The sequence below is a fragment of the Numida meleagris genome, chromosome 7, assembly GCF_002078875.1.
Source record: "Numida meleagris isolate 19003 breed g44 Domestic line chromosome 7, NumMel1.0, whole genome shotgun sequence".
Taxonomy (NCBI): domain Eukaryota; kingdom Metazoa; phylum Chordata; class Aves; order Galliformes; family Numididae; genus Numida; species Numida meleagris.
The window spans coordinates 8,056,179-8,070,225 of NC_034415.1; the positions used below are offsets into that span (position 1 = coordinate 8,056,179).

Sequence of the window (14,047 nt, forward strand, 5' to 3'; positions counted from 1 at the left end):
AACAAGCAGCCTTGATGACTTATCAATGTTGGATTATCATGCAATAATTTACTAGGCAGCCCTTTGCTGTCCGGAGCCGCCTACACGCACAAGTCAATGGTGCCTTTGTTCGGGAGTGCCTGGAAGAATGCATGACCTAATGGGGTGGTGGGAGTTTGCCTTCATTCCAGCGTGCTAAGGTTCCCCGAGCGTCCCCGCGCGTTTCCTTCCTCCTGCCCCATGTCGGGACAAGTGCCATAGGAAAAGCAACCTGCCTTTGTCTCACTCGTCTCTGGTGGAGCTCCGTGTGCCAAAACCTATTGTTTTGGTGGAGCACGGCTTGTAACACGATTATGCTAAATCCTTCAGATTATCAGAAAAGGCAAATGCTACGTTTTCTTTTTTTTCACACTCTGGCGGTGCCATTTCTACGTGCAATACCAGAGTTGTAATAATCCTCCTGCACAAAATTTCCCATGAAAGCCCAGCTGTAGTTATTATAGCTGTTTGCCATAGAACTATTCCTTGCTTTCCATTGTATGTTTGGCTATTTCATACGCGTGTGATGCAAGTGGCAGAACTTCCCAGTTATGTATCTTGCAGGTGCTGGGCTGATGTTTAATAAACCTCTTTTATTCCAAAAGAGTGGATTGCTCGGAAAGTTTCACGTTCTCTCCTCCTTTATATAATCACCGTCCTGCTTTCATTGGTCAGCCATGCTTTCCCATCCCATGGGATCACAGAATCACAGAATGGCTTGGGTTGGAAGGGAAATGCCAGGGGAGCTGCTGGCTCCTTACCTTGTTGCTGTGAAATGGAAATGAAGGCCAGTCGAAAAGCAATAAACGTGCGGGCCTTTTTTTTTTTATGCTGTTTTGTTTTCAAATGTTTTAAATCTTTACGTAGAAATATGTTGTCTGCAGATGTCTGTAAGGAAAACAAAAATTCTAGAAACAGGAGATAGCCAAAAGGGAATAAAAATTCTAGAAACAGGAGCTAGCCAAAAGGGAGACATTGGGAACAAGGTTTAAATGTTCCATTACAGTTCTGGGAGTTCTGCTGAAAATAGAAGCGCAAGAAAATTTGACTCTTTGCCCAGTGCATCTTCTCAGATGGACTTATTTTCTCAGCAGCAGAACTTAGCAGTGGCTGTTTAAAGCTTGCTGCTAGGAGGCTGCAAAGTGGAGTCACAGACAATAAGGAAGGGAGCGGGGGGTTCTTCCCGGAGCCATGGATGTGAGCAGACCGATAATGAAGGAGCCAAGTGTCGGTCGGGGCTTATCTCAAAGGCATCTGCTCACAATCCGGCACTTGTGGTCGCGGTGCCAGCTGGCAGGATGCTTTCCTGATGTAAATCATCCATCCCTTCTGAGGAGCCTGAGCACAAGGAGCCCTTTTGTGAGTAGGCATGAATTCTTAACTTGGGGGGGGAAAGGGAGGAGTTTCTCGTGGAGATCTTAATAGCATTTACTTACATTTTCCAGGCTATCTTTATGGTGTTCAGTGTGGTGCGCTTCCTGCTTTGACGACCTTGCTGACGTCTGCCCGCTGGCCCTGGGCGTTGTGGTTGGGCTGACAGCACGGTCGGGTTGGTGGGGATGCTGTGCCCTGCCTCCAACCCTGCCAAACATCTCTTACCATGATTGCTGTCTTGTTTGAATCTGTAGCAGCAGATGGCCTTGGAGGCCACGTGCACGCTTTCTTACTTGATTTTCTACATCAGCATGCTCTGTAAGAAGGGCTGGTTACTTTGTCACCTTGCCACTTGCAGGTGGACAGCTTCCTGTGCAGAAGGGATGCAGTATGGAAACATGAGGTTGGTGCTTTTGTGCTCTGGACGTGCTAAAGGTGTGCCACGTTGCACTCCCAAAGTGCTGAGCTCGTGATTGCTAATTACAGTGCATCATCCTTCTGCTAATGAACTTTTATAGCACACACCTGGAGCTCTTCCTGTAAAATAGATCTGCTGCTTCTCAGTATGCAGGGTAATGCATCTGGTGGTGATGCTATTGGATGCTTTAAGACCAAAGTGAGACCAAAATAATTGTCAATATCTAGGAACAGAGAACAGTGACTTCTGTCTTCCAAGTTAAACGTTTAAAGCTGCTTTTCACCTCGTTACTGCTGTTGCCATTCTTTAGAGTAATAGCAGAGTGTATTTATGGAGCCCTGCAAGACCTGGAAGCTTTATCTTTGCTAGGGAAAAGGCTCTGCAGCCTTGAAGAGCCCCGTTTGCAGCCAGGCTGCTGAGCACAGCTTTTATGTTCAGTATAAACAAGGGGGGAAATGTATTTCAACACTGTGTCAGCTGGTCTTGGGTAAGTGCTATTGTTCCTGCAGTATTTACCCATGGCAGGCTGATACAGTGCTGGAGCACAGCCTTGCTGTGTGCATTAACTGCATTCCGATGTCATGCCATTAGCAGGGCTTCTCAAGCAGTCACGCTGCCAGCTGAAATAAATGTCTTTCCACCTGGGCTGTGCAGTTGGACAGGTTTCCAGTGAGTTTTCTTTGGCCTGTGGTGTAAAACTGAAGATGAAGGAGGGGTTCTTTCAATTTAGCATGAGGGTTTCTATGGAAGAATGTTCCTGTGCTGCTTGGAGCCCAGTTTGCACGTGCTGTGCCTTTAATTTAAGTAACATTTTTTGCAAGGAGCTACAAGAGGGCTCACTGGAAAACATAATCCAGTTAGAGTGGAGAGGGGAGAAAAGCCACCAGGTTGTTGGCATGAAGTGGTGAGGGTATGGATGTTTTAGCTGGGGTGCTCCTGCAGGCTTTGATTTGTTTCTTGATTGGGATGTTCAGGCTGTGAACTGGCCTTCCTGCTGGAGGGTTCAGTGTTACTTCTCTTCGCTCCCAGAATTCTTTCACTGGGGTTCCTCCCTGAAGTCATCTTGTAGCTGTGTGCAGGGGTTTTGCTTCCTGCTGGAGGAAGGCTGTACCAGTGCAAGACACCTTACCTCCCCAACTCAAACGGGGAATCTGTTCTTGGCAATTCACGTGATGGAGCTCATTTAATGCAATGATCTTCGTGAATGATCTTCATGCTGTTGGTGGTGGCTTATTCTCTTTGTGGTCTTCCTGCAGTAGGAGGAAGCTTCTGGTGTTCCTCGCTTCTGCCTGGAGTCAATGGGGAGTAAGCCTTGGGTTTATCTGAAGGATGTGTGTGTGTGTCTGGCCTATTGGCTTGTGGCTGGCATGCTCACTGCTAGTTTCTGTGTGTGCGTGCTCTTTGCATTCAGTGAGAAGCTGTTCTTGAAGAGACCACATAGCTGGAGAAATGGGAAAGAAGAAAGACTGATGTAAATATTTGGTATGTCCTTCTTCCTCCTTGTTTTGCGCTGGGATTCATAGCAAAAATATTTCATAATAGAAATGAGATTGCATCTCCTGCTTGTGTTGGGCAGCGAGAGGAGGCTAAGCCATTGCTTTACAATGATAAGTGTTGATAGATAGAATTTCTGGCCCTCATGGGATCAAGTTGTCATTGACAGTGTGATAGATTCTCACTTGTTGCCATCTGTGTGTAAGAAGATCACGTTAAGTAACTTGACCCTCAACCAACAGTGAGCTAGAACTGAGCTAGAGCTGCAGATTGTGAATTGTGAATATCTGGCTTCCAGTCTTGGCCTTAGCTCATTGTCTTCCAGTCTTGGGCTCACGCATTGTATGAGTAGTAATGGTTATTTCATGGGAAGTGTTGAGGGGCTCGTATCAGTACGATGCCCCAGGTGGGAGATGGAGGCATCCAGAGTCATTCATTAATTTCAGTTCAGAGTCTCACTTGCGTAAAACTGGGCTGACTGAGGTAACGTTAGGTGTGAAAGGACTCAAATTAGACGTGTAATTTCATTGCAGTCAGCTTTTTGCAGATGTGCTTTAGGCCTACGCTGTTCTTGCTGCCTGTTCGTGCAGCGAAGCGCTCTTCAGTAGGTGCCAAGCCTTGTGTTAAAATTCAACGTGGTGCCATTAAATCATTTTTACAAATTGGGGTTAAACCTGCGTGACTCCTACAGCACAGGAAGCCTGTATCTCAATCAACTGGAACTCTCCTAGCAGCTTTTTCTTTCAACTGAAGGAACCAGTGGCTGCTGCAGGCTCCACGTAGGGCAGTGTTTGTCTTGGAGGTGGTGGGAGTGTGAAAGTGTGGTGGAGATGGAAACTCCCGAGGCTTTGTTCCAGAAAAACCTCGCCTTGTTCCTGCGAGTTCCCTATGTGTGCCGGTGCCTTTCGTGTTTCTGTCCAGCTGCTGGCTGCCCACAGTTAATCCAGACCCCAGCGTGCATTTAGCTCCCGGGTGTCTTGGTCACACAGTGTGCTCGTGGAGGTGCAGCAACAGCCAGCATGCAACTGGGCACCTCATCCGGTGCAGGAAGGGGGCTGAAGCATGTCGTGGTCCTTGTCCTGTAGTGGTTTTCATGCAGCAGCGAGGAGGCATCATGCCCATATGTCTGATGCAGCAGATGCTTTATGAGTTAGTTGTATGTGTTCATGGTGCTGTTATTCCCAGCAGCAAAGTCAAGTGCGCCTATCTTGCAGGTTATTATTCCAATTGTTTTAATAACATCAGAGGACGGCTGTTATTACTGTCCCACCGCCTCTACATTTGTGCACGTGCTCTTTCTCAGCCCAGAACCTTGCATGAAGATGACATCTGGTGAAACATCTGCACTTCAGCTCCTGCTGCAGGAATGGCAAAGTGAAGGCTGCAGGGATGTGGAGAAGCTAAAGGTGTTTTTGGGGGCAGGGATCCTCTGGACAGTCGGTTTATGTGTGCAGGAGTGGATGCTCGAGTCACTACAGAGAATCCTTTTCAGAGGATGGTCTGCCTTTGTCTACAAACCTGTTAGGAGAACGGAGGGAAAGGAGGTGGCTTTGCATTTATCCCATAGCTAGCTCATTACACTTTGATCTAAAGAGTGTCTTGGCAACTTTAATCATAGTTTCTGAGAAACTTGAACCCTGTTTTGTCTTTCCCAGGGAATATGTAGAAGAGGTTGTCCTCGGTAGTTCAGTGCTGGAGGAAAGGTGTCATGAGAACTGGGGAGAGTTGGGACTGTTTCTGTCTGACCAGGGGGAGCTCTGTGCTGTGACTCTTACCTCTGGTTAGTAATACATCCCATACATTTTTTTTTGGAAGAAATATTGAATCGCATGATTAACTGAGACCTGGCTTAGATATGCACATACTGTTTGTGCATCTGAAGTAACTGTTCATCCTTTTGGGATGAGGATGTTACCAGTGATGCCTGCAGAAGAGAATTACAGCGCGTTAGCTGTGCGTTTAGTTGCACTGACATCCATGGATCTGTTTATTTATCTTCTCGGCCTCCTCCTTGACCTTTAGTTCCTTCACCTTGCCTTTGCTGGGAAGTACAGTGCTTATGCTACTGCATGCTGCCCATCCGATTGAATGGAACTGGAGATCTTCCAAACCTAAAGAGATAAGTGCCGTGCAGCTCTTCTCATTCTTTGCTTTAGGTTGTCTGAGCCTTTCTCACCATTTTCTTCTGTCCCCTGCAGGAAAGGCCTTTGACATCACATACGTGCGACTGAAGTTCCACACCAGCCGGCCAGAGAGCTTCGCCATCTACAAACGCACCCGGGAGGACGGCCCTTGGGTGCCCTACCAGTATTACAGCGGGTCCTGTGAGAGCACCTATAACAAGGTCACTCGGGGCTTTATTCGGACTGGGGAGGACGAGCAGCAGGCGCTCTGCACGGATGAGTTCAGTGACATCTCCCCCCTCACTGGGGGCAACGTGGCTTTCTCAACGTTGGAGGGACGGCCCAGTGCCTACAACTTTGACAACAGCCCTGTGCTGCAGGTGCGTAAGCAGGACCGGGTCTGTCGGGTGGTCTGAGCTGGGTCCTTCTGTTCAGCTGTCGAGGATGGCAGCTTTGTGGGCTGGACTGTAGCCTCGTTCATACTCAAGGACCACTGGACCGATAAGTTGGGAGAGATGATCCAAAGAAACCTTTCTGGAGAAAGAATGGAACTCCATCATAAGTACGTTTATAGTAAAACGACAACAAAGAAAATGTCAGTGGTGTTAAAGATGACTTTTTGTAGGCACCATGGAGGTATTCAGAGGATGGATGCTTACCTCTGTGAGCTTAGAAAGCAGCTGTAGTATTTTGCTGTTGTTTCAGCTGTATGAACAGAGGGGGAGGGTAAAGCCTGAGTCTGATAGGAGGCATCTTCCTGTATATTTTGAGCACAAAAGATCAAGAAACATGATATATGATAAACAAGTCAGGAGTTATTTGAAACCCTGACTTGTATTACGTTTATGCTGAGGCAGGGGGAGCGTGGTTTTATCTACACTTAGTTTCTCTTACAAAAGGCTTAGAAAAGGGATTTGGTCAGGGCCTTTTTGTTCTTACCATTCACGCTGCTGGCTGGGCAGTGGTCTGGAGCATACCAGGGGCACCAGTTTAGCCGGTTTACTTGCCATTTTCTCCCTGCTGCTTGATGATGATTCCAGGTCATCATGCAACAAAGAGCTAAAGCTGTGGAATTTGCCCCATCGGGGCTTGTCTCCTTCCTTTGGGAGCTGGGATAGGCACGCCCTCTCTCGTCTCTTACATTAGCAAAGTGAGCCCTGATCTTCAGCCACTGGGCAGAAAAGCAGGATCCGGTGGGGCTCAGTTATACAAACAAATATAAAGATTAATGGGAAAGAGAAGAGCTTGTGAAATGGAAAAGAACCAGTTTGGCCACCTTATTTGTGCAGCTAGACCTTGATTCGAAGCCATTGCCAATGTGAAGTTGAACAGTAGAATTTCCAGTTGGTGGTAGGATTTATAATCCTCTAATAAGCTCCGTGTAAGGAACGGAGACCTGACCACTGGTTTCCTAAAATACATAACAAGCCTCTGGCATTGATTTTTCAGAGCTGAAGTAAACGTGTGTTTTGTGCTCAGCATTTCCATGTGTTGATGCCAGTGTTTGTAACTCAGCAAATCTCCTTATTGTGCTGGCTGAACGGCAGCGCAGCTGCAGCGCGGTTGTACATGCCTGGATGGTTTCCCCGTTTGAAGGAAAATAGGATTGCAAAAGCTGTAGTAAGAACAGCGAGATGCTAACAACCGCCACAGGCTGAAGGTGACATGAAATCTGGAGACGGGCTATGTTTGCTGGCTGTTGCTGGAAGAGGGTAGGGGGTACTGCGTAGAAGATGCCGTGTAAATGTGATTCAGAGGACTGCCTGCCTGTCTTAATTCCCACCCTCACTCATCTGCCTGTCTTCTTTTCCGGAGATGTATGTCTGCAGATGAGTGTACCCTAAAGCTCTTTCCATTCTTGCTTTGCAAGAAAGCTGTCACCGGCTGTGTGAGGGTAGCAGAGCTCCCCGTGCTTCTTGCTGTGGGAATTACCCGTGGCTGAGAGCGGTCAGGGCCTGAGAAGGCCCTGGGAAGGGGTGCAGAAAAAGGGCTGTCTGGAAAACTTATCCCTAGCAAGAGGATATGAGGTAAGGCTTCCTGGGCAGGGCCGGGTGAGCCTCAGAGGAACGGAGGGGAAGCGGTGAGGTAGGAACATGCTGACTGATGGATGACTGCTGGCGCGACGTACTGAATGTAAATACAGCTGCTGGTGATACGGCGCTGACGCCCACTTCAGGGTTCCTCTCCTGTGTGCTCTGATGGGATTTCTGTCTGCCCTAGGAATGGGTGACGGCCACCGACATTAGGGTGAGCCTCAACCGCCTCAACACCTTCGGAGATGAAGTTTTCAATGACCCCAAAGTCCTCAAGTCGTATTACTACGCCATTTCTGATTTTGCCGTGGGTGGTAGGTGAGTAAACAATAAACCTCTGTGTTTATTTGGAGCTTTTGGTTGGGATTACCGGAGTGCTTTAAAGATTTTGATTGTAGTCACATGTTGCCATTAAGTTCTGGTCTCTATTGACTGTCTAAATGTAGTAGAGTGAGTCTTAGGAAGCTCAATACTATGCATGTCCTCTTGAGGCTGTAAATCTCAGAGGTTGACAGGGAATGAGCGTTGTGTTTCCTGATTAGTTCAATTTGTTAAGCGGCTGGGGAAGTGGGGCACAAAGGGTGACAAGAAAGTAAAACAACAGGGGGAAAAATGTTTTGGATAGCTTTGTTACACGCCTTGTTAATCTATAGCCAGGAGTGACAGCAAGTAGAAAATCTCAACCTTGTCGCTTCACCTAAATGTTGGGGGCCATCTCCCATGGAGATCTGAAGCACTGTACGATGCTGTGATTCTCTGTTCCTTCTGCCAAAATGTACTGCAGAATGCTTTAATCTTAATTTGTTGGCAATAGAATGTTTTCATAAACAGAGTTGAGCCCAGTGGAGTGTTTCAGGCTGTTTGCAGAGAGCAGTCTTGAGACTGGGCTTCCATAGCAGTCACCTTGTGATCTTTAGTGCCTGGCTCTTACAACAGTAGCATATGGGCAGCAGGTATAACTTTTCCAGGACTCCATGAGAGAGAATCTAAGGAGATGTGTACTAGTGTAAAGCCAATACCATTTTTGCTTCTCCTGCTCAGTTTATTCTGGTTTAATGACAGACTTCAGAGGGAGGTGGGTTGGCCTTCTTGCTCTTCTGTATGCTTGCCTTGAGGATGCTACACCTGCTTGTTCCACAGGACTTGTATTATCAATTTTGTCGTAAGCTTACACCTTTTAATACATCTTGTCTCAGGTTTTATGTCTGGGCATTTTCTGGATTGCTCTGTGGGAGACCTGTACCCCTGGATTTTAAACCCCCATTCCTTGTCTCTTGTTAACCAGGTGCAAATGCAATGGGCACGCGAGCGAGTGCATAAGGAACGAGCTTGAGAAGCTGGTCTGCAACTGCAAGCACAACACCTTCGGGGACGACTGTGAGAAGTGCCTTCCCTTCTTCAATGACCGGCCGTGGAGGAGAGCGACAGCAGAAAGCGCCAACGAATGCTTGCGTACGTGTGCCCATGCCTGGCAGGGCGAGTGCTTGAGGGTTTGCTCCCCTGGCTATTGGCATGTCCTGATTTTAAGTCTCGGCCTCTATCCAGCAGACCGCCTGTAGGATTTGTGCTCCCAAGTTGGAGATGCTTTGAATCCCTCTTAGTGCCTCTGTGGTAGTACCTCAGATTTCTGAGAGCATGAAATGTGAGTTTGGATAACGTCATAATCCCCAACAGACATCTGCCCACGTTTTCAGAGGAAGGAGACCCAAGCCTTCCTCTGAGGCAGGCCTAAAACTGGGATGACCAAACGCTGTGTTTTATCTGGCATTTCAGCAACATGTCCTGCCAGTTCTCTGATGAAGCGTAGGGCTGCAGATGGGCTGTTACTGCTGTCGTGTCAGTAGAGGCATTCACATTCTCCTTGGGGAGCACACATAACACGCTCTCCGCATGGGCTCAGATTCCTGCCTCAGAGTATATGCTGATGAGAAAGTAGAGCAGAGTCCACTTCCTTGTGCTGCTCTGAGCACATCCAGATCTTTTGAGGAATGTTGCCTTGGGTTTGTCATCCCTGCCCTGCAGGAGCTTTCTGGTAGGTCCCTGGGAAGGGAAGGGACATCTCCCTTCTGGAGAGGGATGGGAGCAACCTTTAGGAGAGACCTTTACCACCAAAACCTACCAGCTTATACTAGAAAAAAAAATGCATTTAGTGTGCTGGAGTCTAGCTGCCTTTTAAAAAGCTCATTTAGTATTCCTTGACTTCCTCTTGGATTTCTGTTACTGGTTTTTAGTTACTTCTAGACTGTTTCATCCAATTTCAAGACTGTTGCAACAGTTCTGGGCTGCAAATGGAAATGTCTAGGACTGAATGCCAATTTATTTTCCTTAGTTTAGTGTCGCAGCTCCTGGTAGTTTACTTTATGGGGAAGCTTTTTCAGACAGAAAAGCTTTCTTCCTGTCTGACCTCGGTGTGCACTGATGGTTCCCAGCTGGCTGCTGGAGACCTGCGGCTTCCCTTGACAGGATGCCGAAACCCGGCCCTCCTGCTCCCTAAGCAGAGGGAATTTGGGCTCTGCCTGCTCCCAGGAAGAAGCCCTTTTCACAGCAGGGAGTCAGCCCTTGCTCTGATCTTCCCATGCGTGTTTGCGTGACTGGGGTTGATGTCGCTGCACGGGATGAGAGGGCACTGTGTGGGCTGGAAGTGGCCACTTGGCTCACAGGGAGCAGAGGGGCCGTGCTTGCGGTCCCGGGGTGCACCGTGTCACCAGGATTCCTCCCCTCCCCTGGGGGAAATAGGGAAGTAAGTGACGGCAGGCCTCAGGATGGCTAAAGGTTCCCTCTCCAGCTTGAATATTCAGCTTTGCGCGCTGGGTTTTGTGACCGGCAGGGTTGGGATATCTGCACATCTGACCCCCGTGCGTTTTCCTGCAGCTTGTGACTGCAATGGGAGGTCGCAGGAGTGCTACTTCGACCCCGAGCTGTACCGCTCCACCGGCCACGGCGGCCACTGCACGGGCTGCAGGGACAACACCGACGGCGCCCACTGCGAGAGGTGCAGGGACAGCTTCTACCGCCTCGGCAGCGAGGAGGGCTGCCTGCCCTGCAGCTGCAACCCTGTTGGTAAGTGGGGTCATGCAGCTGATGGCAAGCTATGAAGTGAAAAGTCTTTTTTTGTCCTTTTTAATTTCAGCCCGCATTGGAGATGTTTATTGGGTTGCGTTGTGGTTAAAATTATCCTTGGGTTTAGCAGGGCTCGGAGTGGCAGGGGCAGATAGTTCACCACTGCAGCGTTTACGCCTTCAAATGTGCTCGAATATAGTTGTCCTTTTCTTTTTTATTTTTTTTCCCCACCACTGTGTATGTGTTACCCTGGACACACCCAGCACTAAAGTGCTCATTTAAATTCTTAATAAACAAGATTACGCGAGCGGATATTTCGGGAAGTTCTTTGGACCAAAGAATGGTAGTGAGTGTTAGCAGCATCAGTTTCTCCTACTGAGTATCTAAGCGCTATAAATATAAGCCAGTGAAACCTTAAACACAAAAGGGGATGAGAAAAAACAAAGTCAAGTCAAAACATGTAGTTAGGCTCCTTTTTTAAAAAAAAGATCGGAAAAAATCCTGGCAGGAGAACAAATCTTTTGCAGTCAAGGGAACCGCTTGACCTGCGTGGCGTGGTCCCATAGCTCCAGCAGCCCCGCGACAAACAGGGTTGAAGGAAACAAAAGGGTAACAGATAGCAAGATATGATGTGAGGTTCCAAAATAGAGTAGCTGGAATAAGTAATTGCTTGCGGCATGCCCTAAAAGCAGCCAGCGAGAGGGCTGGCAGGGGACGTCTGCTAGCTAATTTGGTCAGAGTCGTGCAGTTCTGAAGCTTTGACCAAGAAAGGCCTCTTTCTTCCTCCCTCTGCTCCCCTGGATCTCGTGCCCTACCTTATTTTAAGACGTGTCTGTGCTGAGGGTTGGTGTCAGCGGAGGGAAGAGGCAGTGAGGTGACTTCTCAGAGATTTAAGGACAAATTTCAAAGGCCCTTTTAACTTAGGCATCGGCTTGTGTCTCACAACACACTGTCATGCAGTGCATATCTGAAGCCCCTGGACTAGCTTACATGACTATTTTTTACTGGAACATCATTTTTTTCTAAAAGTATTCATCTGTGGGACTACAAAGGAGTCCCATAGGAGTATACCATACTTGGTATATGGCGAAGGTTTTGTACATTCTTCTCTCCTGTCCAACCTAATCGTCTTATGACTTTTCACTTTGCTATAATCGTGTAACATGGATTGAAGTAGAAGGAAAAGTATTTATTTTAGTATGCTTTTCTTCTGGCTGTTAACTCTCACAGTGCTGGCAGCTCTTGGCGTGCTGGCTGCAGCAGTGCTTGGGGAAGAGGCATTGTGGGTTGAAGAAACTGTTTGCTGTTTGTGCAAGCCCCCTTCTACTTTTGGGCAGTACCTTGGAGGAACACGTCCAGTCAAACAAGAAAGTTTTTCTGTAGAATTGATTAGAGCTTATAGTATAAGCACTATCAGGAGCCTCTCTCTGGGGGGGGCGGTTCAGTCTTTAAATCCAGCTTGGGAGTCACTGGAGGAATCTGGAGCATGAAGGGTAGGAGAGATCAGGATAGCTTCTGGCAAAGGGGAGGTGGTCACTGAGGAGACACAGGGCTTGGAGAATAAGTTCTTAGGGTGCACTGCAGGGAGAAAAGATGGGGAATTAGATCATAGAGTCATCAGATGGTTTGGGCTGGAAGGGACCTTTGAGATCATCTAGTTCCAACCCCCTGCTAGAGGCAGGGACACCTCCCATCAGACCAGGTTGCTCAAAGCAACACAGAAGGACATAGGTGTGTCAAGGTAGTATTGAGAGCAAGGAACAAGGAGAAGAATGCAATTAGAAGTATTGAAGAAATATATGAAAAGAATAGTTGGAAAGAATACTTAGAGCCGAATACAGGTTTGTTTTCCTTTTTGCCAAACTTGATAGTTTGTCTCCAGACCTGCTAGGGAAAAACACCGAACTGTGAGCTGTCCCTCCTCAGCTTGAAGCTGTGCTTCAGGCTTTCTTTGTATTTCTTGCACGTTCCCTAAAGCTGGGTGAATGCTCACATGGATGGGTGTGTAAGGCCCCTGTCCCTTGCTTCCCTGCAGGCTCCCTCAGCACGCAGTGCGATAGCTACGGCCAGTGCAGCTGCAAGCCTGGCGTCATGGGAGAGAAATGTGACCGCTGCCAGCCGGGCTTCCACTCCCTCTCTGAGGCTGGGTGCAGGTAAGGGGAGCTGCTCTCCAGAAGGAAAGGCAGATAGATGCCTTTTTAAAGCTGTGTGCGATTTTAATTAATTATCCTTTCTCGTGGCTCTCTCAGGCCCTGTTCTTGCAATCCTGCTGGCAGCACAGGTGAATGCAACATGGAAACAGGACGGTGTACTTGTAAGGACAACGTTGAGGGCTTCCACTGTGAGAGGTGAGTTCTCTTCCTGTGGCTTTGTTTCAAGAATGAGAAATATTTGAGCAATGGCCTGGAGTAAGCATCAGGGAAATGAATTCTTTTTCCTTCACATCTTCAGATGCAAACCTGGGTTTTTCCATCTGGATCCCTCAAATCCAAGAGGCTGTACCCCCTGCTTCTGTTTTGGACACTCTTCGGTTTGCACCAATGCCGTCGGCTACAGCATGTACAGCATCACCTCCAGCTTTCAGTTTGGTAAAACGAGCTTTCCTTTGCATCTCGGGTTGGGTTGTAGACCAAAGTGGGGGAAGTCCTGCTCCCTCCTCCCTGTGTGAGATTGCAAACTTTGGGTGCAGGATCCTTTTTTGGGAAGCGTGGAGCTACCGAAGTCAATGAGAGCTTCCCTGTGTTCAGGTTGTTTGTTCCATTGGCATGGAAGGAATTCACAGCTTTGCCCTCAGGCACCCAGTGCATGCAGCTCTAAGTGGGTGCTGCAAATGTAAAAATACATACCTCAAAAGAGAGGTGCTAGAAAAACTAAATCAGGAGTTTGATGGAGTGGATTTTAATCGTTTCACATTTTGGGTTGCTTGGCTGTGAATGCAACACGGTTGTGTTTCTGATGGATCTGTAAGCTGAGCAGACATCGTTTTTCATACAGTCTGTTTCCTGCATATGAATGTTTTCATTCTGCGTAGTCTAAAAAGAACATCTTTTTAATTAAAATTCCAATGGAGAATGGTTCTTTCAAAAGCTGAAGCTTGCATAAAGCCATAGCTGACTGCAGGTTTCCCTGTCCTTTCCTGAGGTCTTCAGAAATCAAGATGTTAAACAAGTATTTTTTTTTTTTTTTTGTAGTGTTCATAAGGCTCAAGTCAGCACTCTGGTTATGCTATCTATGTTCTGCACAGTACCAGCATACAAAATAGAGATGAGTTGCATATAAGCAGTTTGCAGTATGCTGCAATATGTGTAGTGGTGCTCGTTCAAATGGTGTTGACTGTTGCACGTTTGGCTTTCAGGAGAGGACGAGTGGCACGCTGAGCAACGTGACGGCTCCCAGGTCCCGCTGCAGTGGAGTTCAGAGACCCAGGACATCTCTGTCATCTCAGACAGCTACTTCCCCATCTATTTTGTTGCACCACGTAGGTCATTGCAGAAAAGCTCGCTTCTTGACTACCTGTGGCCTCTCTG

The 14,047-nt window shown here is 47.7% G+C and overlaps 1 protein-coding gene across 1 annotated transcript in view; it reads left to right on the forward strand.

The window, feature by feature from the left end:
* The window catches only part of LAMC1 (laminin subunit gamma 1), a 54,249-nt gene that overhangs the window by 25,548 nt on the left and 14,654 nt on the right, over positions 1-14,047 (forward strand). Inside the window, exons 2-9 of the mRNA XM_021404516.1 lie at positions 5,503-5,807; positions 7,648-7,778; positions 8,746-8,912; positions 10,332-10,520; positions 12,556-12,673; positions 12,770-12,868; positions 12,972-13,108; positions 13,876-13,998. Of these exons, the coding sequence (XP_021260191.1) occupies positions 5,503-5,807; positions 7,648-7,778; positions 8,746-8,912; positions 10,332-10,520; positions 12,556-12,673; positions 12,770-12,868; positions 12,972-13,108; positions 13,876-13,998 (1,269 nt within the window). The remainder of the gene's footprint in view (positions 1-5,502; positions 5,808-7,647; positions 7,779-8,745; positions 8,913-10,331; positions 10,521-12,555; positions 12,674-12,769; positions 12,869-12,971; positions 13,109-13,875; positions 13,999-14,047) is intronic.